Genomic DNA, 25,319 nt, shown 5'->3' on the forward strand with positions numbered 1-25,319 from the left:
GGTTCGAGACCTCTAGGTATGGTTTGGGCTCTGAGACCTTTCTTTCGGGTATCGCTGGGTTTAGCTGGCGATCACTCTTTTGTCCGACATCCGTTCAACCCGATTTTCGTTGCATTGGGATGCCGGCGATCCCTAGTTTTGGGATGTGAAATTGAAATCTAGAAATCACAAATTTCCTAACACTGCAGAAAATCGAGGGATCGGTCTCGAATGGTAAAACATTAACTTTCGGATTTATGTGGTTGCATGTCAAAAGATTTGTTTTGACGTATAGAACTTGTACTTTAATGTTTAAAATGTGTTTTGGGCCTAGCATATCGTTGATCAACTTTTGATCAATCCTAAATCAAACTTAATGATTTAATGAAAATAAGGGCAAAACTCGAGGTGACAACACATATAAGAGAATTACATACTTTTAGAAATAATCTAATATTAGATTTTTTTTACGTGGAAAAACAAAATCATAATCTGATTATTGTTCAATGTATCAAATGTACGCAATGTGCAAAACTCAGCTTTATTGAATAAAAGGATTCTTCTCTGAAATTGATCTTCGTCATTTTTTAATATCAACATAATGCTTGGGATTTTTTGAGTATTCGACTAATCCCATTGGGTGGATGTGGTAGTCCTTCCATTCTACCCAGTAATTATTGGAGATGCATATGCCTATATTTTTCGGGATAACCTGAAGAGAATGCGCAAATATGATGACTCAAACCAAGGTTTTGGCTAGAGATGTGAAAGAAGAGATTTCGTTTGCATGGATGATATCTATTGGAGCAAAACAAGACGTGCTCTCTTTTGCTTTTCTGTTATTTAACATATCTTTTTAGGTTAATACCACGAAAAATCTCAAACTGGTACACTTGCGACAATTTTATCCCGAACTATTTTTTTACTACAAAAAATCCCAAACTGGTACACATGTGACAATTTTACCCCGAACTATTTTTTTGATCACCAAAAAACCCAAACTGCTACACTTGTGATAATTTCACCCCGAATTATTTTTTTGACCACCAAAAACCTCAAACTGGTGCACCTATGACAATTTTATCTCGAACTAATTTTTTGGACCACTAAATACCCCAAACCGGTACGTTTGTAACAAATTTACCCTCCGTTAGTGTCCATTAAATTGGATTAACATCACGAAAAATCACAAATTGATAAACTTGTGACAACCAGAGGGCTAAAACTCCAAATCGGTGCACCTGTCAATTACCATGTATAATTAAACTTAGCAATTTGACAGTAAAATTTAATGGAAACTAACGGATGGTAAATTTATCACAGGTGTACTAGTTTGGGGTTTTTTATAGTCAAAAAATTAATTCGGGGTAAAATTGTCACAGGTGTACCAGTGTGGAGTTTTTTGTGATCAAAAAAATAATTCGAGGTAAACTTATCACAGTTGTACTGATTTAAAATTTTTTATGATTAAAAGAATAATTTATGATAAATTTATCACATATATATCAATTTGAAATTTTTCGTGATATTAACGCCGTCTGTTTTAAGCACAAACACCAGTTCCCTCGAGCCACCTCAAAAGATGCGACTTTTGAGCTTGAAACAGATCATCCGACATCGGAAGAAAGTCGATTCCTTAGCCTGTTTGAAAGTCTTTTGGGTTAGCAACTTAGTGCTCGAGCGACGACAGCAGGACAGACGCGTTCGCCTTTGTTCCATTATAGAATTCACGCACTCCAATCACTTTTCGTGGTCTCTCTCGATCGTGCAACGAAAGGAAATTGACAGCACCCACAACTTCCTATAATGAATTTTCAGTTAGTAGTATCTAAAAGCCTTTTAGACCTATAGGCTAGGGCCACCACTATACATCTTAAGTTTGCTAGTCCTCACGAGTTTTGCAAATTGAGGAGGACGATATTTTAAGGGTGCATTTGATTCAACTTTTGTATAATGGCTTTGCATTTATGCTAGAGAGTTTTATTTTAAAGGGCTTTCATGAAAAATAAATAGTGTTTGGTAAACCTATCGCTTCGCTTTCAATTTTATGGGCCTCTCGCTCACAACCCTCCCAAACGGAAAAGAAAACTTCGCCCGCTCCAAACATCGAACCAATAGCTTTAGGCGAACGGAGGACGGCTTAGGCGATAGAGACAGCTCAGGCGACAATCTGCCAAGGTTGGCGCAATCTCAGGCGAGCTAGATCTGGTGGCCAAAAGCGAGCATCGACCCTCGGCAAAGCTTGCCGTGTTGCGTGACCCTTGGCGAGTCAGATCTTGAACCCAATGAGCACCGACTAGACTAATGTATTTTTAATTCTCTCAATGATACGATAGAGTCTTAAGCATTAAGCTTTCTTCTACTTCGTTTGAATGGTTGTTGTATAATATAACCTTGACTATCAATTTCATAACTTCTTTGTCACCACTTTTTCTTTCATCTTTGCAATCAATCTTTTCCTCATGCATATAGTCGGATGGTTATTATTGTCAATTTATTAATGGTTAAGTAGCTAATAACGTCTTTAAATATCATTTATGAATATGATGCCAAATTAATAAAAAAAAAAAAGAAAAAAGAAAAAAAGAACTCAGAACAAGAAAAAGAAAGAAACCCTAATTAGGAAGAGACAAAAGCAAGTTGAAAAGCCACGGAAAAGCTGGACTCTAATGATTTTTCTTTTTTGTTTTGGGTTGACTTCTAAGTCATTATCGTTCATCACAATTTTCTTTTCTTGTTGAACACTAAAGAAATGCTTCAGCAATAATCGAGCATAAAAGTAATGCTAGGGATTCGAATCATTCGATGCTTCTAAAGAAAGCCATGTATATAAAAAGTTAATGTGGGGGATTGTAAGTGGCAAGAATATTCATACCATTTGAAGCTCATGAGACAGAGGAAGGATCGCCCATTATTATTATTATTATTGCATTTTAATGACCAATTAAAAAAAAATTTTCTTTTTGCAGTTACGTTTTTCAGCTCTCACGTCTTATCTTACGTTATACATTGCTGTTACTTCCTACTATGCTCATCATTCAATGCTCTGCTTTGATACCCATTAATTCGTTTTTATTTCCTAATTAAGAGGGTCGTACATCCTTTATCCGATTGACTCTCCACTTTTCCGAAACATCTCAACTCGACATAAGATGTCTAAAATAGTCTAAAACAACAAATCAATCGAGATCGACGAAGCAATACTTCGATGAGAACCCTGTTTGAGAAGTTTAATGGATAGTTTTATGGCATAATAGCACAAATAGTCTTTGAACTTTTACTCCAAACTTTTAATTTGTGCAACGTGATTCATGAAATTTGGCTAAACTTGCAACCTTGTTCCCTAATTTTTAATTTATTCAACGTGATCCCCGAATTATTAGTAAATGTTCAGCAGTCGCTAGACCGTATGAAAATGTTTAAAAATTATGGGACCACATCGAACATTAAATTAAAGTTCGAGTTCGAGAGCAAACATTGCCCGTTTAACAAAAGTTTTACTAACCGACACAAGCAATCGCGACAAAATTAGTGCACCCCATCCCACGTTACGAAGACAGCGCGATCCGAACTCTGCCGAATCTACGTCATCAATTCTTTTCCTTTTTTTAATGTTTCTTTTTTTGGTCGAACTTTTTTTGTTTATCTTTTTATGTTTGTCCTTTTTTGTCAAATTTTTTTTCTCTTATATATATATATAAATTGAGTTTTTCGTTTCTTTTCGAAAACAACGTGACGCAGTACAAGCCAACGCCGACCACCGTGGGGTTTGTTCAACCAGCAATTATATTATTCACCAAACAAGAATAAATAAATCAAAAAAAATCCAAACTTTTTTTTTTTGAGAAAAAAAAGAAGCATTTTCCAACAAAGCCCCGCAAAAACTCACCCCCGTCTTTGAAAAGTCCCCCACGGAAAACGACCGCCATTCCAAAGCCTCCGCCCTCTCCTTCATCCCCTGGTTTTGTACACGTTCAGAAGAGAGAGAGAGAGAGAGAGAGAGAGAGAGAAAGAAAGCAGAGGGGATTTGAGTAGTAGCCAGATAAAGTGAAGTGGGGTGGTGTTCGTGGAAAGAGATGGGTGGGAAAGCGTTAAAGGCGTTAAGGCTTGCAGAGTGAGAGAGAGGGAGGGGGACGCGCGGGGGGGTGTGTGGGTGTGGTGGGTATTACAGAGTGGAAGGGAATCTGTGCCCGGACTCTTATGGCATGCCTGGTGGGGAAGAAGAAGCAGCAAGAGAAGACGCAGCAGCAGCAGCAGCTTTGCGGTGAAGGAGATCGGGTTCTCGGTTCTGCCCTCGTCCCGCGCCTCGCGATCGCCCCTCGTGGAGATCTTGTTTCCACCAGGAGGAGGAGATGAGGAGGAGCAAGCTCCTTGTACGGTTCCTCTATCTATTATTGCTCTGGTGTAATGACCCAATTGGTAATTTTCCATTTCTTTATTGGTTTGGAGTTTGAATTTTTGGTCTTTTTCCCTTTTCTTGCTGTCGGTGTCTGTGTGATTCTTGCTTATCTTTTCTTTTCTTTTCGCCGAATTTGGGTACCCGTGGTGATCGTCTTGATAGTGAATTGTTCTTGAATTGGGTCCGTTGAGGGTCGTGCGCTTTTTTAGTATATTTTTTTTTTCTCTCTTGTACTCTTTTAATTGTGGATATGATATTGCGAGTATGAAAAGAAGTTGAATTTGAATCGACTCAGTTCTGTGGTTGGTGATGGTCAGCCGTCACCTCACTTGACTGAACTGTTGCTACTTCGGAAAACTCATGACAGTTTGGATGAGAGTTTGCTTATTTCAATAGCAATTGGTGTCTCAGAGCTATATGTCTCAACCATTACTGTGTGTGTGCACCGAGGCAACTCGAGGGTGTGTGTGTTTGGGGAGGGGTGTCAATTGTGATCTGTTACTTGTCATCAGTACTTGTGATTGGGGGAATTCAAGAAAGATCACCTCCTGGATGGGGTTTCTCGGAGGTTGATTTTAAAGCATTCATATCGACCGAAACTGTTGCTTATGTAGTGTTCTGATGTGCATGATGTTAGGTTTTCGCAGTTCTCTAACTCTCTAGGACAAGAGAAAGGAAATCTATCTTATCGGATTTCTCTGTGCACAAAAAATGTCTTGCTCCATGTTAAACAAAAATTCTGCTGTGTTTCTGTTGCTTGTATGTTGCTCCGTTCGTTACTAGAGTTTATGTTAGTGTATGACTTTTGGGTCAAGCCTACTTGACAATCATAATGTTAATGCCACGCATCCTTCTTAGAGGATCAGTTGGACGAGAATTTCAGTCTTCTGTAGTTAGCTGTACATATTTTCTCAAAATTCAGCAGCGTATACTCGGTCATATTGATAAAAGTGACTCTGTATTTTCTCAGTTGCATGGGCCGCTGAAGCATTCGTCGGTACCTACGGAATAAATTACGGGAGGATTGCTGATAATCTCCCTTCCCCTGATAAAGTTGTTACTCTTCTCAGAGCAGCGAAAATAAGGAATGTACGTATTTATGATGCTGATCACAGCGTCCTCACAGCTTTTAGTGGAACTGGACTCGATTTAGTTGTTGGGCTTCCGAATGGTAACCTAAAAGATGTCAATGCTAGTGAAGATCATGCATTAGATTGGGTTAAACAAAATGTGCAGTCTTTCCTCCCTGACACGCGGATTCGCGGGATTGCAGTGGGCAATGAAGTGTTCGGAGGAACCGATTATGAACTCTGGGGTGTTCTTTTGGGCGCAGTGAAGAATGTGTACAATGCCGTAAAGAAACTTCAGTTGGACGATGTGGTGCAAATAACGACTGCACATTCATTGGCCGTCTTTGACAATTCTTACCCTCCCTCTTCATGTACGTTCAAAGACAATGTGGACCAGTACATGAAGCCTCTATTGGCATTTTTCCAGGAAATCGGTTCTCCATTTTGTGTGAATGCTTACCCGTTTTTGGCTTATCTGGATGATCCCGGGAACATCGACATCAATTATGCCCTCTTCCAGAAGACCCAGGGGATCTATGATGAGAAAAACAATATACACTATGATAATATGTTAGATGCTATTATTGATGCTGCCTATGTTGCTCTTGAGGGTGCTGGATTTAAAAAGATGGAAGTCATTGTCACTGAGACAGGGTGGGCTTCGAAAGGAGATAGTAATCAAGCTGCAGCGACGGTGGATAATGCAAGAACATACAACTATAACCTTCGCAAAAGACTTGCCTTAAGGAAAGGGACTCCTTTGAGACCAAAATATCCACTGAAGGCTTATATCTTTGCCTTGTTTAACGAGGATCAGAAACCGGGACCAACTTCTGAGAGGAATTTTGGACTGTTCAAGCCTGATGGAAGCATTTCGTACGATATAGGATTTCCGGCGCTTAAATCTTCATCTGCAACATCTTTGGTTGGCTCTTTGAAGGTATGAAGTTTATGATCATCTACATTTTTTTATTCTTGATAGATGATACCTGGTGTTTGTGGGAAATCGGTCTTGCTAATGCTATTTTAGGGGCATCCAATTTCTTTTTTAACGTAATACTAAAATTCAGAGGCGTGCTCATTGGGCCATTTTTCCTTTCTGTCGGGTTTCTCTTTTGATGCCAACTGCGGGTCTCACCATCTTTTTTCCCCAATGAATCGCTGTAGCATGGTTTTAATTTAGCCAATTTTCTTTTTCACTTAAAATGAGTCTAGACAAGAGAAACATCAAAGTCAAACTCTCCTCCTTAAAATAGGATGTCCTCATTGCTCTGAAGTGATACTCCACATGATGGTTGAGAAAAGTATTCTGTGATTGCAAATTTGAAGAAAGCAAGCTTATGCTCTGCACCTAAAGCTTTCATTCTACTAACTGAAGGAATTGAAAGTGAAAACATTTCATTCATTATTAAGTTGGGTAGCGTCATCATTTCATCAAATTGCCTGCTGACAAGATTGGTACTGTAAAATAGAGTGTTCTGATATGATAAGTGATTTGATTCTTGCAACATTCAAGCTTCCTGTTCTGACTCAAAAGCGTAACCGATATGCCTGGGGCCTTGAATGTGGTAACTTTGAATCACGATACTTTGAGCCTGATAGAAACCATTTACCAGAAAGTTTGTATTTTTGAGCCGTCAACCAATTAGTTAAATGTAGTTTGCATCCTATGGGCTCATATCAGTTGATGCAGAGATTTTTTTTACTCAACTTGGTTCCAACTGTGATCTTCTCCGGTGGCTACAATATTGCCTACATGCATTTGACCTTATCAAATTGGGAAAAATATACTATGACAGTGTTGAAGTTGGATCATTTGAGTAAATGGAAGATAGTCCATTCCACTAAATGGGCCAATTGTGATGAGACTGTAGTTTGAGGCTGCACGGAGATTTGCTTTATAAGTCCGTGGAATATGCAGAACGAATGGGTCACATCTAACTTGTTCATTTTTCTTGTACTTTCAAGTCATAATCCTCTCTATCCGAAGCTAATGTACATTTTTCACCAATGAACAACTGTTTCATATTGATTCGCGTGCATAGAAGATAATTTTTTGGGCCAAACGGGCTGAAAGTTTCAAAGTCCTCCATTTTCTCACACAGTTTTTTCTCTTGCTCTTGGTGTCTATGCAGGTCATTCGAGCTCGAGCTTGTTTTGGGTCAAATGCCATTGTACATGTGGCCTCTACAGTGATACTGATACTGTTTTCCAGATTCTAAAGTCGAGTAGGGTTTTTTTTTTTCGTCATTTGGTGCTCGCCATCTGAGGGTTGTAGGGTTCTACAGATTACGACGAATATAAAAGATGATATATTCATTTTCCAAGGAACGTTACCCAAAAATCTGCTGAGTATTTTCACTCCAGTAAGAGATGTATATGACTTTAGGCAGATTCAAAAGCCTCTCTTCCTATATCAGTATACAGGTCTCTCTCTCATCTCTTTCAAGGATTTCTGGGTGGTTCTTTACTGTTACTTGCATTGCATTGCTTTTTCATGTGACCAGTCTCTCGGGGGAAAAAGTACATCATACTGCGTTTATACTGCTTGACATGTTGATATAATATCACCAATTAGCGGCTTGCTTCTTTTGTTCATGGCTCGACCAGTTGTTAATATATGTACATATATTCAAACAGAGGAGATATAGTTGGGTTGTTAACATGTTACCGCTAGGCCACCGTGAGCTTGGCCCGCCGCCGCTCTGTGTAGGCATTATATATCTGATATACTTCGACAGCGTGAAGGGCTGCCAATTCACGTGTGAGTACCAAGGGTAACATCGCTAATGACGGCGCTCACGAAAGAAAGTCATTTTCATCCTAATAATGACATAATCAGCAGCCATTGTCAAAGGCATTTTCTGATTTCTACCTTACGATTTGAAGGCGAAGCTGAAGATGCTTCGCCTGATGATCATGAGGAGGAACACTATCATTTTATTCCACTTTTCAAAACAAGAATTGCTCATGAACAAAAGTATTATAAGACAACTCTTGGATAACATCTGCAGATGAGAAATTGGTGCAGATGTTTCGTCTGGGACAAACTCTACTTGGGATGGCTCATGTCTTGCATAGAAAACACCTAAAGGTCGGCAGATGTATTATTGACTATGTTGTCGACCGAAGCGAAGAACATTCTAACCTAAACGATATAAAACCAGTTGTTTCAAAAGTTCAAATCGTCACAGAACGATGCCGTGCATCTATCAACCTACTGTAAAATAACATGTATCAACCTACTGTAAAATAACATGTATCAACCTACTGTAAAATAACAAGCCGAAGCGAAAAATCGAACACGAGACTCCTCGCCATCAACACCCTGTCGAACGATATCCACAACTGATCTTCGAAAATGTCGATAATCAACGATGCGGCTTTCATCCTAGATATATATGCGCAAAATGTCGAACAAAGACAAAGAAAATCTAGAGGTCCAAAGTCATGTTTCAATGTCATAGCGAAGAAAAAATATGCTAGGCATATATAGTCAAAAAAAGGACCCGAAAAAAAGTAAAGCGATCGCGTAATCAACCTAACTATAGGGCAAAACCATGACTAAAGATAAAGGAGTCAATGTTTCTAGAAATATTTTTCCTTATAAAACTCCCAATTTGACTCAAATTACACGGAGAAATTAAAAAATAAAGTTCCAATTTTGTCTCCATACAACGATGTGTTTTTGTATTTACAATGTCACCATCGCAGGTCTAGAGCAGGTTTCAACTCGTGGCGGTGCATTTGCATCCAACAACGACCCACGATTCAGATAGTTTATAAAATTGGAAAGGACCAGATTTGATGTGTATGTGCTTCAGGGGTCGTTTATTTCTTGGGATGATTGCACCGATGGTCTTGAACGTTTCATCCGATCTGCAATCGGATCCTAAATATTTGAAGTAGTGTAATCAAATTTTGAACGATTTCCATTGGGTTCGATTAAGTACTTTCAGCAAACTCATGGCCAAATTTGGCGCATATTAAAAATAAATGCTGCGATACCCTGTTCAGGTGGACAAGACGCATAGATTTTCTCATGATATTTTAGTAGATCATAATATAAATATGCTAAAGATGTTCACCGACCGTGTTGTGTAATGCTTAAGTTCTTTGAAACTTCTATCTCCACCTGCAACGCAGATTGATGCATGCGGGAACTTCGTTGACTTTTCTTGTCCAGGGAGAAGATACATACCTGCACCAGATGATTCAAATGGTGACGATGGTACCTTTGTGCTTTGTTCTGATCTTTGAAATACAATAGCAATCAATTGTCACATCAAATGGAGAGATGACATAGGGAAGTCATAGGCTTTAGTTGGATTATGGACCAATGATCAAGCCACTCTTCTTGAAGTTGTCAATAGTATCCCTTTTTCTAGCTGATTTGAAGTAGGCTAATCTCGAAATCTTAGTATTTTTCTCCTCTGAAGACAGCATCACTCGAACATGTTATACATGTTCTCCGTCTTCAGGAATGGGACGACCCACCTATTTCGAAAGGTATTACTTATCACGAGAGTATATATATATCAATATGTGCCGGCTCAAGACAAAGAGAGAGACCATTCCATAGGATATCGTTCTTTATTTAGGGGTATTGCATGCCATGATAATATAAATGTTACTAATGTCGTCAAAAGATGATTTCACTCACCAAACCAAATAGAAAACATTAAAAGACCCACCAAATCGAAGGCAAGTGTTTTCTTAGTCCGAGCACTGAAGAGACATCCCACCTAACTTCAAATCCTCCGACTACATAAGCAAGCACAACTGCAACACATATTGCTCAATACACATAAACAAACTTCGACCACATCGTCAGTTTGCAAGCACAACACACAGGTTCAGGCATCTGGGGCGACCTGAGACACACACATAGCTTCGACACGGCACCGAGCTTAGCAGGATGGCTGAGGCTAGAGCGATGACCAGCTGGGCGGGTCGTGTTCTTGTGATCATGGTGGTGGAAATATGCGTGATGTTGAGGAGCACGGAGGCGGTGTCGTACACGGTGGGAGGCTCCGCTGGCTGGAGCACTCCGGGGAACGGGGCCTCCTTCTACTCTAGCTGGGCGAGCAGCTACGCCTTCCATGTCAACGACGTTTTAGGTATAATCACCGATTCTTCGACTTTCATCGATCATGTCCGCCGGCAAAAACTGTTCATAGAACATTTGACATGATGATATCCTTCGAATTACACGGACTATGATTAACTTGAGTACTGTCAGCTCTAGTCATTAACTTACCTGCATCTCACAGGGACAGAAACTGACGAACTAGTATGATATGTGTGGACTATAGTCAACCCACTTGAGTGTTCTTAATGTGGCTTTTGCCCCTAGAATTCCTTGCACACCTTGATTTGCCAAGAAGTTTAAAGGTGCTTGACACTCAAACTTGTTGAAGAATTTTTTAATATTAATTTTGTCCACATTGGGCACCCTTAATCTATTTAAGGCCCAATTGATTTAGAATCAAATACACCAAACTACGCTTCAGAAAGCGTGAGTTAGGTTATCGGCAAAAAAAACTTTCCTAAAATGATCTCTAAGACTTCTTATTCTGATAATTTACTCGATTGTTGGAATACGAAAAGACTGTCGTGATTCAATGAGATTGATCGAGTGCTCTAAGGGACTTGGACACCTCGCATCCTAAAAAAAAAAACTACGAAATGCAAATACGTCATGCATGATTTTTTTATGATGGACAAAAAATGAGACCAATTTTTGAACCGTTTATATTGCTTAGTCTTTATAAGTCAACACGAGAAATGTCCATCAGCTCCCCTAAATTGGTCCCATACCCAAACTTGAAAGGACAAATTCAATTGACTTTGCAGTCTTCAACTTCATCACCGGCCAACACAGCGTCGCCTTCGTCTCGGAGTCGGACTTCAACAGTTGCAACACTGCTTCTCCGATTGCTCTCTACACTACCTCGCCGGAGGACTACACCCTCAACACCACCGGGACCGTCTACTTCATATGCACCCACGACTCTCATTGCTCGCAGGGCCAGAAGCTGGCCATCACAGTCGGCACGGCTTCCGGCCCCACCACCAACTCGCCTCCGCCGCCCCCGCCGCCTCCGGGCAAGTCTGGCACGGGTTATCTGTACGTCTCGGGCCATGTGGTGCTCGCTTCTATGGCCATGTATTTTCTCGTAATGTAGCTGGAGCGTCAGGGTGAATTAACTAGGACTTCTATTTGTGCGAATAAGATTATTGTCCTATCGAGTGTCGTGACATGTACCTACTACGTTTTGTCATTTTCTCTCTTGTTGATGTGAATAAAACTTCCTTAATTTCGATGTTAACAGATGATGTCATGAGATTAATTTTCTTTTCCTTTTTCCTAAGTAAGTTAAATATGAGCTCACGGGTGATGTCATACTCAATCAGGCCCTCAAGGAACTCACCATTGGAGATTATCAAATGTTTAACTCTCTAAAATTATATCAAATAATGATCGCATGACTACTCCATTGCTTATTGGACTCGGTCTGCTATTGACGGTATTCAACAATCTTAACAAGAAGCGAAAGTAAAAACGCTAGGAATCAACATTTCCTAGGGCAGGGAAAATGAGGCAATGATAGAGAGGTGAGATGCATATACAAAATTGATTTTAAAAAAAAAAGAACTGCTGCCTTTTGCCGCAATTTTGGCCAAACTTTGCAAAAGAAAAATCATATTTTCCTTGATACTCGATAGGAGTTTGCTCTTATTGTGCCGTCGTTTGCAAGTGATGTCTATAACTTATATTTAGGATAAAGAGCCCGTCTAAGATAACGGTTCGGTCATTCTTAGAGATAACGGTATGGACCACAAGTTCTCCTTGGTAAGTAACTTGCAACCGGCAAGTTCATAAAGGTGCAGAGTTGACCATTGAGAAGTAGATTTAGCATATATTTTAGGGAAAATGACATAAATGGTCCTTCAACTTTGTCCTAATATGCAATGTGATCCATGAACTTTTAATTTGTTTAATGTGATCTTTGAACTTTAACCCAATATGCAATGCCATCCTTGAACTTTTAATTTATTCAATGTGATCTCTGAACTTTTGGTACATGTTTAATTTAATCCCCAAACTATATGAAAATGTTCAATGTAACCACATTGCATATTGAGATAAAATTTAGGGATCATTTATGTCATTATCTTTATATTCTATTCAAGAAAGGAGCAAAGGATGGCCCATCAATTACTCGGAAAAAAGTGAAACAAACTTTTGACTATATTTGATCCCAAAACTTTGATTAGGACATGATAAAATAAGTTAGCATAAAAAAATGTAAGGAGTTGTCATAATCTATTTTTTATTTGGAAAAACAACAAATGTCATGTCGGATATAGTCAAATAAAATAAAAAATAATTTAATAGCATAAAAAGAGTAAAAAACCGGAAGAGGGAATCGTGGGTGGCTGACCACCACCGTTGCGGTGGTTAGCTCAATGGCAGTAATCGCCTATCCGCGGCAACCACCGTGGTGGTAGTTGCATTTTTCGGGACGATTGCCTTAGACCACAGTTGTTAGTATAATCTCGAATTGCTTTAATTCATGTATATACAGTACGTTATAATAATACATTTAAGCGATATTGGATTATACTAACACTCCCCTCGCGTGTAATCTCTTCCTCACACGTGCTTGACCCAGCTTGACTATAGTGAAATGGACGCAATTCCTATTTTGGGTGAGCTAGTTGGAGTGCCAGGATCTAAACTATTGACCCATGTTCTGATACTATGTAAGAATGTTTAACCCAAAAGCTTAAACGTGGCAGAAGGATACTGCATGTAAGTACGACACAATATAACCGTGCATTTAATCGAAATGGAATTACATGAACAACCATGCCATAGACATGAGAAATTATAAAGATCTATATCTCAATCTTGATTTCGACCTGAGCTACTTGTCATCGGTAATCACCATTTGTGGTGGCCATTTGGCAACAAGACAACCACCATTGCGATGGCCGCCTATCAAGGACGACCACCATGACAGTGGTCTCATCCATTGTCCAGTCTATGAATCGCGCCTTTAGGATTGCTTACGGATTGGGAGAAACAAAACATCTTCAAAACTCATGGTTCCAAAAGAAATGCGGATTGAGAAAATAAAATTTACTTTTTATTGCAATTTGATACCTCAATGTTTTCTATTAAATTAAATATTTTAAATTTTCAAAATTGATATGCATACGTAAATGAATATGAAGAAGCTTAGTTACCAAATTGCACTCTAAAAAAAGTTACGTACTTGTAAAATCATTACTCTAAAAAAATATAATATACTTTCTATTTAAACAATAAATAACCTCTATAATTATCTCTACACACGTATACAATACATACATTTTTTTGGTAGAAATACAATACATACATTTGAACAAGAAATTTCCAATTACGATTATAAGCATAGAGATAATCGAGAATATTGTGATCAGAAGCAACAGTGTCAAAGAAAAAACAAATAAATAGGAAATGAAACCGCTTAAGTGAGTCAACCGATTTCCCTCGAAAAATGAGAGGTGCAAGAAGGACAGTCACTATGAAAAATGATGGCACCATCCGCCTCTCATGTCCCTGGAAAACTATAAAAAAAAAATCATAACTTTATTGCGCTCGTGCTAATTCAGCCTTAAATATTTTAATTTGGCCAATTTAGTCCTAAATCTTTCATTCCGCCCGTGGCCGACTCTTGCCTGTGGCCGGAGACCTTGCCAGCCCAAGGTTTGAAAACGAAAAGGAAAGAAAAAACAAAAAAACGAAAAGAAAAAGGAAAAAGGAAAAAAAATCATAAAAAAATTGTCCACTTTAGCACTGCCGTGCCACGTAGGACCGCTGGCATTAACTATTTCTAGCCAATTTTGGCTAGAATAACTAAATTTGCAAATCGTTAAAATGTTTAGAACTAAATTGGTACAATCGAAAGGTTTATGACTGAATTGGCAAATTGTAAAAGTGTTTATGACTAAACTAACAAAATTAAAAGGTTTATGACTGAATTGGTATAAGTACAATAGGTTTATGACTTTTGTGGTAATTTTCCTCTTGTATTTAAATGCATCATTGAAGAAAGTTTCCTCCAATGGAGGAAAATATAACTATAAAAGAAATCATAAATCTTTACTATTTGACCCAAACTTGGCTCACCGTGCCTTCATTTCGATAAGAAATAAAAAGTCGGGGTCATGATTGGCACATTTCAATATGTTTCGTACCAATGTTATCTCAAAACCAAAAGTTGGTGATTTCTTTTTTACATCAAAGCCTAAAAGCTATCTTTTCTTGCTTGTTAATATCATGTCAATCTCATAGCATAGACCAGTGAAAAGGAAAGCGGACGTGAAAGGAGATGAGAAAATTATCAAAAAAAAGTCTTAAATCAATTGAATTTGTGCCAATTCAGTCCTAATTTTTTTTTAATTTGACCAATTTAGTCCGAAACTTTTCATATTGGCTGGAAATCGCCAACGTGGACGCCGGTCGTCTTACGCGGCACGGCCAACGCCTATATAGATAATTTTTATAATTTTCTTTACCTTTTTTTTTCTTTGTTGCCGGGGCCCTTACCGGCTGCGAAGAAAATAGCAATGTGACTTTATGTTGTCCAACCACCATTTCGCTCACCTAACCCTAGTGAAAATATTCCAAGATTGACCAAATCAAAGCGCGAGTTGTCAACATCCGACCATGGAAGAGACTTTTCATTCTACTAACTTCAAGCCCTCCGACTATATAAGCGAGCGTTAGCTGCAGCACAACATGCCCATAATAACATAAACACGCTTCCGACCGCATCGTTGGTTTGCAAGAGCAACGACAGGTTTTAGGTGGGGCCACCTGAGATATACACACAGCTTCATGGCCAAGGCGAGAGCGCCGACCAGCCCGGCGGGCCGGGTTCTCCCGGTGATGGCGGTGGTACTATGGTTGATGCTGAGGAGTGCGGAGGCGGCGACGTACATAGTGGGAGACGCCACCGGCTGGAGCAATGTGGCGAATGCGGCCACCTTCTACTCTAACTGGGCGAGTGGCCAGACCTTCCAGGTCGATGACATTTTAGGTATAATCCCCGTCCCCGATTGCCACTTCGTCGGCTTTCATCGATTGCGCCCGCCGGCGATAGAAAGTTTGTGTATCTAGGGGTAGTGTTCCCACTACATGCCAGAACCGTTCATGGAACATTTGACATGATCATATCCTTTTGATTAGTAAGGGCTATGATTGACTTTACTAACATCATTTCTGACCATTACATCTTATGTGCATCTGACAACGACGAAAAATGATCAACTAGCAAGATAGATGGACTGTAGTCAATTCACTTAAGTGTTCTTAATGTGTGTTTTTGGCCCTTTGAATTCTCTGTGCACTCGATCATCAGCCAACACAACTTTCTTAGGATCATCTTCAGGGATCTCTTATTTTAATATTTAATTCGATTGCTATAAGAGGAGAAGACTGTAATTATTTGACGAGATTAATCGAGTGCTCTAAAAGGTTTAGACGCCTCGTATCACGATGGACAAAAAATAATACCAATTTTTTGACCGTTTATATAGCTTAGTTTTATAAGTCAACGCGAGAAATGTTCATCAGCTTCTCTAAATTGCTCCAGAAAAAGTGGCATTAGATTGACATGTACAGTTATTCGACATATATATATATATATATATATATATATATATGATAGTATTCATGTGTGTATATATTATGTATGTGATTTTAATCGGATAAATTCAATTGCCTTTTCAGTCTTTAACTTCATCTCCGGTCAGCACGACGTCGCCGTTGTCTCGGAGTCGAGCTTCACAAGCTGCACCACCAGTTCTCCAATCAGCCTCCACACTACTCCGCCGGTGAACTACACCCTCAACGCCACCGGGGCTGTCTACTTCATATGCACCCACGACTCTCATTGTTCACAGGGCCAAAAGCTGTCTGTCGCGGTTGGCACGGCTTCTGGCCCCACCACCAGCCCCAGCCCGGCCGGCACCACCACCCCGTCTCCACCTCCGCCGCCCCCACCTCCGTCCAATTCCGGCACTCGTTTTATGTTTGCCTCATGCCGTGTCATGTTCATTTCCATGGCCATTTGTCTTCTTATGATGTGGTAGGCGCGCTAGTGTTGATTGACTAGGTCCACTACTCGTGCGAATAAAACTATTGTTGCAGTATACCTGTGTTTTGTCATTCTCTTTCTTGTCTATGAGAATAAAACTTGCCTAATTTCGATGTTACCATATGATGTCACGAGATTAATTCTCTTTCTCCTCTTCTTTTTCCCAAAGTATAAAATTATGAGCTCACGGGTGACATCATTCCCAATCAGATCCAATGGTATTGCGTTTACCAACTTAGCCACCCCTATTGGAGATTATTACAATTTAATATACAAGTTGTAAGGAAAATGTCAAAAAAGGATCACAGGATTACCTCATTACCGATTGGGACTTGGTCTGCTATTCACTGTATTCAGCAGGCTTAAAGAGAAGTCAAGTCAAAACCATAGGAGTCAACATGTTCTAGAGCAGGGAAAATAAGGCAATGATAGAGAGGTGAGATGCATATACAAAATGGATTTATGAAATATTCGCTTAATGAACTAATTTTCTATGACAACTTATTACTTCCAGCATTAATAAAACGTGTTTCAATGAATCGATCATATACAGAAAAGCAGGCTAACTCTCGCCACATCCATCGCCAAAAAAGTAAAAAAAAAAAAAACAAATGTGCTGCCACTACCGCAATTTTGGCCGAACTTCGAAACATATAAAAATAAATAATGATATTTTTCAAAGGAAATTTGCTCTTATCATTATGCCGTTGCATATGAGTGATGTCTATAACTTGTAATCCATCAATTAAAAGTATGACTGGGGAAAGTTTCCTCCAATCAGGTATGGAGAAAAATATAGCGTTAAAAGAAATCATAAATCTCTCCAATTTCAATATATTTCAGGCCGACGTTATCTTAGGACCAAAGGTTTGTGGTATAGTTTTTTGGGACATTAAGGCCTAAAAGATCCCTTCTTGCTTCGTTTGCCTTTTCTTTCCCTTGGCGAGTGGGAAATATTATCATTGTCAATGTCATGGCACAGATAAGATAAAAGGAAAGTGGAGGTAAAAGGACAAAGAATAAACTTATATGATAAGAGTCTATCAAATCTACATATGACACTCACCATTCAAATGACTGAGAGATACGTATAATAGGATGACGGTGGATGTATATATAATTCTTTTTACTCGATAATTAACCGGATATAAAGAACGTATGAGTCTAGCACGCCTCGTTCTGCTCGAATAAAATTTGTAAATAATAACAGCTCTACAATTCTGAAAGTCCGAGTACACTTTTGGACAGGGGTTGATTGGTTCGAGGTGGTTCAATTTGTGGCCTAAAATCGAGAACCAACTTTGTGACATTTGGTTCCAAAAGATTGGAATCAGGAACCGAACTGGTCGATTTTGAAAATGCCAGTTCCAATCTAATCTTGATTATACTCGAGAGCCGGCCCATTTTATGTTTTGGGCCAAATTCTCGTAGTAAAATACAAAGACTGTCATCATTCAATTAAAAGACATTTGTTGGTCCAGCGGCTACGTTGTTATTTTTCATGTTGGATACCAATTGTTTAATTCTTGATGGGTGTAAAAGTTTTTCCTTCAAAACCGGCTGTTCCGACGTCTGAATCGGGAACCAGAAAGGGTCCCGAGCCTGTTTTAGGTTCGCGAAATCAAGAACTGGACCGGTTCTCCAAACGACAAGCCTTCACCGGTCGGTCCAGGCCGATTTGATCCGATTCTCAGGTCAAACCGGACCCCGGGCTCATACTTACTTTTGGATATATTCCATGTGCTAAATCAAAGAGAAGGCGAAAAACTTTAGCAGTATATTAGGGCCGGTGCCTGACGCTAACATCATACAACCAGGCCCCATTTATAAAAAATAAAACTAAAAAATACTCTTCCGACCTAAATTTCTTGTTTTATTTTTTATTTTTCTTCCAGATAAACAATTTTTGCCCACATTTTGCCCGAAACCTGGATTAAAATTAATTTCTTCAAATTTTGTCACCGTCGCTGGCAAAAGAAATTTGGACAGCGAAAAAAAACATAAAAGAGAAAAAACTAGTCGTCTGTCCTCTCGTCTCTCTCCTCCTCCACCGCTCTTTAGCTCTGGCGACCCCTCCGACCGCCGGACCGCCGACGAGGAGCCAACGCCGCCCCTCCACACCGACCAGCCTTCTCGATCCAGCTTCTCTGTTACTTCCGTACTTCTTGAGCTTTGCGTATCGGTGGTTAGTTTTGCCTCCATAAAGCCGCGATCGTGTCCATGCCCCTCACCGTCACATCCCCCACGTTCTTGGTTTATTCATTGTAAATCTCTCTTCTTTTCGTCTGCTCCTTATTCCGGATTTAGGGCCCGTTTGGTTTAACTTTTCAAATGCTATTTGGGAAAATGCAAATAACTTTAGATAAAAACTCATTGAGAAAATGCAAGTGACGTTTGACAAAAATTCATTTGTAAAGCTACTTTGGGCCAAGTAGTGTTTGGCAAATTTTTTTTTTGCAAAAGGGTTTTAGGAATTATCTTTTTTATTTAAAAAAACAAACCTACCCTACCCTTCGCCGAAGTCGGCGAAGGCCTACAGCCGCCGGCGAGCTAGATTTGGTGCCGGCAACCATTGCCCGAGGTCGGGTGACCCCAGTGAGCTAGATCTACCACCGCCGGCCGTTGCCCGAGGCCGACTTGGTGAGGTCGCGCGACCCAGAGGTCGTGGTCACTTGACCGTGCAAGGCGACCGAGTTGCGCGACCCTTGCGGCTCGCGAGGTCAAGCCCGGCCGCCGAGGTCAAATGGCCTAGGCGGCAAACGACCTCGTACGACCCAGGCCGGCGGCGCCTGGGCGGCCGTGTGACCTCAGGCGGCCGTCGCCTGGGTCGTGCAACCTCGCTAGCCTCTCGCCGGCCCAATCCGGTGTCGGCCACCCTCGCCGACCTCCCTTGTTGGTCGCCTCACGAAGAAGATGAACAGTAACAAGAGGGGCAAACTCGGAATAAGTCAAAATAAGTGAGGGTGCAGCCAAGCCGGCCCGAACACGTGTTTCGGGCTAGATTTGGCCAAAAAATGTTAGGGTTCAACATTTAAGGCGCTGGCCGAAAACCCCTTCCCAAAACTGAACCAAACGGCCCTTAAGAAGAAGCGAATGAATATAATCAATAGAATCATATGACGGTAGTTCAAGATTATTCACTTGGTACAATTATGTGGTGGCAGCTCACAAAGACGACTCCTCGCCATCATCAGAATCTGGGAACGTGAAACATTTGTATGCCTTGCACTTTGAACGCAAGACGAATCCAATCTGCAGGAAAATGATAGTGCAGAAACACTCAGAATTCTCAGAGGTATTTCACATATCATTCGGACATTTGCGAAACCTATCCTGTGACGTTCGATCACAAAAGAAAATATAATGTTTTCCTCGATACTCGATAGGAGTTTGCTCTTATGTTTCATGCTTTTGTAAGGTCAATACCACGTATGAGAGAGAAAATAATGAAGAAAAGTCATGTCAGTATTCTTCATTAGCCATGTTAGACGGAATTGATTGAAGGACTCGATTGTATCAATTTGTAAAGTTTTAGGACTCAATCATATTTTTCTTACAAGTTTTGAGACTTTAAGTACACTTATCATTTATGATTCAAATGAACAAAAGATGCCTAACGCTAACATAAGGCCCATCTATCTACAATGACTATTTTGACCTCAATTTCCCATTTTATTTTCTGGTGAAAGAAATTTGCACTGGAAAAAACACAACAACTGCTCGTCTACCCTCTTGTCACTCTCCTCCTCCGCTCTTCAACAAGAGGGGCCGATCCGCCTACTTCAGAAGGTTTTTACTTATAACGAGGGTATTTATATAAATTTACCGCGGTTTCAAGACAAAGAGAGAGAGACCATTCTCTTGAATATCTTTTTTTTTTTTTTATCTTACGGTTATTGCATGCAATGAAAATATAAATTTGACTTTATGTTGTCCAACCATCATTTCGCTCACCTAATCCTAATGAAAATATTCGGAGATAGACCAAATCAGAGCGAGTGTTTCCAACATCCGACGACTGAAGAGACTTTTTCAGCTAACTTCAAGCCCACCAACTACATAAGCGAGCACAGCTGCAGCACAATATGCACATACAGACAGAAACACGCTTCCGACCGCATCCTTGGTTTGCAAGAGCAACGACAGGTTTTAGGCGGGGCGACCTGAGATATACGCACAGCTTCATGGCCAAGGCGAGAGCGCCGACCAGCTCGGCGGGCCGGGTTCTCGCGGTGATGGCGGTGGTACTATGCATGATGCTGAGGAGTGTGGAGGCGGCGACGTACATAGTGGGAGATGCCACGGGCTGGAGCAATGCGGTGAACGGGGCCTCCTTCTACTCTACCTGGGCGAGCAGCAAGACCTTCCAGGTCGATGACGTTTTAGGTATAATCCCTGTCCCCGATCGTCATGTCGTCGACTTTCGTCGATTGCGCCCGCCAGCAATAGAAAGTTTGTGTATTTAGGGTTAGTGTTCCCACTAAATGCCAGAACCGTTCATAGAACATTTGACATGATCACATCCTTTGATTAATAAGGACTATGATTGACCTTAACAATATCATTTCTGGTCATTACATCTTATTTGCATCTGACAAAGACGAAAAATGACGAACTAGCAAGATATATGGACTATAGTCAACCCACTTAAGTGTTCTTAATGTGTGTTCTTTTGCTCCATGAATTCTCTGCACACTTGATTATCAGCCAATACAACTTTCTTACCAATTATCTTCAGGGGCCTATTATTATCTTAATATTTAATTTGATTGCTATAAGACGAGAACACTGTAGTGATTCGATGAGATTAATTGAATGCTCTAAGAGGCTCAGACGCTTCGTAACATCAGAAAAAATAATGACAAAAGGCAATCACATTAGGCATTATTTTTGGATGATGGTGAAAAATAAGACCAATTTTTTGACCCTTTTTTATAGGTTAGCTTTGTAAGTCAACGCGAGAAATGTTAATCAGCTCCTCTAAATTGCTGCAGAAAAAGTGGCCTGAGATGGAAATGTCTACACTATACATAGTGATATATAAATAATAGTGTGCACATATATATATATTACGTACGTGATTTAAATGTGAATGGATAAATTGAATTGCCTTTGCAGTCTTCAACTTCATCTCTGGCAAGCACGACGTCTCCGTCGTCTCGAAGTCGGACTTCACAAGCTGCAACACTAGTTCTGCAATCACTTTCCACACTACTCCGCCGGTGAACTTCACCCTCACCACCACCGGGGCCCTCTACTTCACATGCACCCACGACTCTCATTGTTCACAGGGCCAAAAGCTGTCTGTCATGGTCGGCACGGCTTCCGGCCCTCCCGGCACCAGTACTCCGTCCAATTCCGGCACGGATTTTGTGTATGCCTCATGCCGTTTCATGTTCACTTCTATGGCCATTTATTTTATTACGATGTGGTAGGTGTAGGGTTCGACGTAGGGTTAGATGTGCTAGTGTTGATTGACTAGGTCCACTACTCGTGCAAATAAGACTATTGTCGTGGTATACCGATGTTTTGTCATTCTCTCTCTTGTCGGTGAGAATAAAACTTGCGTCATTTCGATGTTATCATATGATGTCACGAGATTAATTCTCTGTCTTCTTCCTTTTTTCTAAGTATAAAATTATGAGCTCATGGGTGAGAGAAAAGTGTCAAAAAGTCCTAAACCTTTTGCATCGGTGCCAATTTAGTCCTAAACCTTTTTTTGGTGTCAATTCAGTCCTAAATCTTTTGCATTTGTGCCAATTCAGTCCTAAACCTTTTGCATTGCCAATTCAGTCTTGAACCTTTTTTTTTTGTGCCAATTCAGTCCTAAACTTTTTGCATTAGTGCCAATGTAGTCCTAAACTTTTTGCATTAGTGCCAATTCAGTCCTTCCGGCTAATAGCTATTCATATGTCGAAGGACTGAATTGGCACAAATATAAAAGGTTTAGGACTGAATTAGCACCAATGCAAAAGGTTTATGACTGAATTAGCACCAAAAAAAGGTTTAGGACTAAATTGGTACAAATGCAAAATGTTTAGGACTCAATTGGCACAAATGCAAAAGGTTTAGGACTGAATTGATACAAAAAAAGATTTAGGACTCAATTGGCATCAATGCAAAAGGTTTAAGATTTTTTTGACACTTTTCCTGATGTCATGCTCAATCAGATGCAATGGTATTGCGTTTACCAACTTAGCCACCCCCTATTGGAGATTATTGCAATTTAATATTCAAGTTCTAATGAAAATGTCAAAAAAGGATCGCATGATTACCTCATTACTAATTGGACTTGGTCTGCTATTCACTGTTTCAGCATCCTTAAAGAGGAGCAAAGTCAAAACCCTGGGATTCAAACATGTTCTAGTGCAAGTAAAATAGGGCAGTTGAGAAAAATGCGGAAGAGGGGAATCGGAGAAATTTATATTTCGATATGTATAGAAATGAGTACATAAATTTATATATATGCTTTATTAAATGACTGCCTATGAAAATTAAATTGGATATACATAATTAAAAGAGAGATGAAAAATCAAAGGAATTATTGGAAATATCTAAATATCTATCACAAAGGCGGTGATAGAGAGCTAAGATGCATATACAAAAATGGATTTATGAAATATTCGCTTTATCAACTAATTTCTATGCCAACTTAGTACTTCCAGCATTAATAAAACATGTTCCAATGAATTGATCATTTACAAAAAGTAGGCTAACTCTCTCCCCACACCCATCGCCCAAAAAGTTCAATAAAAAAATAGGCTGCCACTATAGCAATTTTGGCCCAACTTCGAAACACACACACATATATAATATTTTTTTAAAGGAAACTTTTTATTATCATGTCATTACATGCGAGTGATGTCTATAACTTATAATCCATCAATTAGAAGCATGGTTGGATATTCCTCCAATCAGGAATGGAGGAAAATATAACTCTGAAAGTTATCATAAATCTCTCCAATTTCAATATATTTCGAGCCAACGTTGTCTTGGGACCAAAAGTTTGTGGTATAGTATTTTTGGGACATTAAGGCCTAAAAGATCCCTTCTTGCTTCATTTGCCCTTTCTTTCCCTTGGCAAGCGAGAAATATTGTCATTGTCAGCGTCACGGCATAGCTAAGAGAAAAGGAAAGTGGAGGTAAAAGGGCAAAGAACAAACTTGACATGGATGCACCCAAAAATTGATACCCCCAAATAATTACAAGTACTTAAATAATATCTAGACCATCTGATATAGTAGAGTCTATCAAATTTACATACGATGCTCACCGGACACGATTCAAATGAATGAGGGATACGTATTATAGGATGGTGGATGAATATGTGATTCTTTTTACTCAATAATGATATAAAGCTTAAAGAACTCGTGAGACTAGCACATCTGGACGTGCTTGAATAAAATTGTAAATAAGAATGGCTTTGCGATTATGAAAATTCGAGCATACTTTTGTATAGGGGTGATCGGTTTAGGGGTAATTCAACTCGTGACCTAGAACTAAGAACCAACCCTTTGACCTTTAGTTACAAAAAGATTAGAACTAGGAATCGAACCAGTCGATTTTGGAAATGCCGGTTCCGATTCGATTCAAGGTTATAACCGAGAACCGGTCTATTTTACGTCGTTGTTTTTTCATGTTGAATACCATGGTTCAATTCTTGATGGTGCAAAAAAAATTTCTTTCCTAAAAGGTAGGGGTGATCGGTTCTAGGGTGAGTTGGGTCCAGACCTGGAACCTGAAACCAACCCTATTATAATCGGTTCCCAATTTTTGAAACCTGAAACCAACCCTATTTTCCCTGGACCCTGTTTGGAACCAACCCTGTTTTTCCAGTCTGGTTTCAGGGTCTATCCGAGAACCTATTTTTTTTTAGTTCCTTTTCCGGTTTCATTTTTTTCCAGCAAAATAATATAGGTAGTAATGAAACGATTTAAAGTAAAAGATGAATAACAAAAATCACTATCCGCCAAAAGTAACAATCCCCAAAATGAGCAATTGAAATTACAATCCATCAAAATCAACAATCCAAAAGCACTATGCGGCAAGACATAGTCCAATCGCATAAATCTTTAAGAGTCACATTTCTATGGAATCTGTTCAACATGTTTAGCTTTTTATTGTGCGCCATGATGAGAGAACTCCTCACTTCTGTTTCCGAATGAAATATCTTGAAAGGAAAATCAAGAGACTTAGTAGTAAAGTGCTCTCACTAGAGAAATGTCTATATATCTCATCCGAATCACACAATATTTAGATGACTTTAAGGACCGTGCTGTTTCGCTCATAGTTGTGAAACAGATCCCAATATTAAACCGGAAACCGGTTCTAAAACCAGTGAAGTAGGGTAACGTGATCTAGGGTTTTTACTTTTTTTTATTATTTCAAAACCGGTTTTAAAACCGGTTCGGGTTGGTTTTTACTTGAAACCGAAAACCGGACCGGTTCTAACCAGTTTCCAAAAAATGGAACCGGTTCCCGGACCTATTTTTCGGGTGGGCCGGTCCGGTTGCACACCCCTACTAAAAGGGATTTCAAAACCATTTTAGAACTGATTCCTGGTAAAACTAACGGTTCTAGCCTCTTAACCGGAGACCAAAAAGTCCCGAGCCGGTTATGGGTTCAAGAAATCGAGAACTGAACCGGTTCTCCAAACAACCGGCTTGGTGTCGGTCGGTCGGTCCAGGCTGATTTGGTCCGATTATCAGGCTAAACCGG

The 25,319-nt window shown here is 39.8% G+C and overlaps 4 protein-coding genes across 4 annotated transcripts; all 4 read left to right on the plus strand.

Annotated features, from left to right (window-relative positions):
• Window positions 1-4,184: 4,184 nt before the first annotated feature.
• Window positions 4,185-7,900, plus strand: LOC115691221 (glucan endo-1,3-beta-glucosidase 14). The gene is made up of 3 exons (XM_030617806.2): window positions 4,185-4,398; window positions 5,349-6,388; window positions 7,584-7,900. Exons 1-3 carry the CDS (start codon window positions 4,332-4,334, stop codon window positions 7,668-7,670), a joined length of 1,194 nt encoding a protein of 397 aa, XP_030473666.2. The 5' UTR covers window positions 4,185-4,331; the 3' UTR covers window positions 7,671-7,900.
• Window positions 7,901-10,159: 2,259 nt separating this feature from the next.
• LOC130134427 (umecyanin-like) lies at window positions 10,160-11,732 on the plus strand. Its single transcript, XM_030617831.2, has 2 exons — window positions 10,160-10,568; window positions 11,305-11,732. Exons 1-2 carry the CDS (start codon window positions 10,367-10,369, stop codon window positions 11,634-11,636), a joined length of 534 nt encoding a protein of 177 aa, XP_030473691.1. The 5' UTR covers window positions 10,160-10,366; the 3' UTR covers window positions 11,637-11,732.
• A 3,490-nt stretch (window positions 11,733-15,222) lies between these two features.
• LOC115691233 (umecyanin-like) lies at window positions 15,223-16,719 on the plus strand. Its single transcript, XM_056306229.1, has 2 exons — window positions 15,223-15,542; window positions 16,235-16,719. Exons 1-2 carry the CDS (start codon window positions 15,341-15,343, stop codon window positions 16,594-16,596), a joined length of 564 nt encoding a protein of 187 aa, XP_056162204.1. The 5' UTR covers window positions 15,223-15,340; the 3' UTR covers window positions 16,597-16,719.
• Window positions 16,720-20,705: 3,986 nt separating this feature from the next.
• On the plus strand, window positions 20,706-22,036 carry LOC130134473 (umecyanin-like). The gene is made up of 2 exons (XM_030617829.2): window positions 20,706-20,987; window positions 21,720-22,036. Exons 1-2 carry the CDS (start codon window positions 20,786-20,788, stop codon window positions 22,034-22,036), a joined length of 519 nt encoding a protein of 172 aa, XP_030473689.2. The 5' UTR covers window positions 20,706-20,785.
• The last annotated feature ends 3,283 nt before the right edge of the window (window positions 22,037-25,319 follow it).

Source organism: Syzygium oleosum, unplaced genomic scaffold (assembly GCF_021117445.2).
Source record: "Syzygium oleosum isolate NSW1041296 unplaced genomic scaffold, Sole_v2.1 Sole_v2.42, whole genome shotgun sequence".
Lineage (NCBI taxonomy): Eukaryota > Viridiplantae > Streptophyta > Magnoliopsida > Myrtales > Myrtaceae > Syzygium > Syzygium oleosum.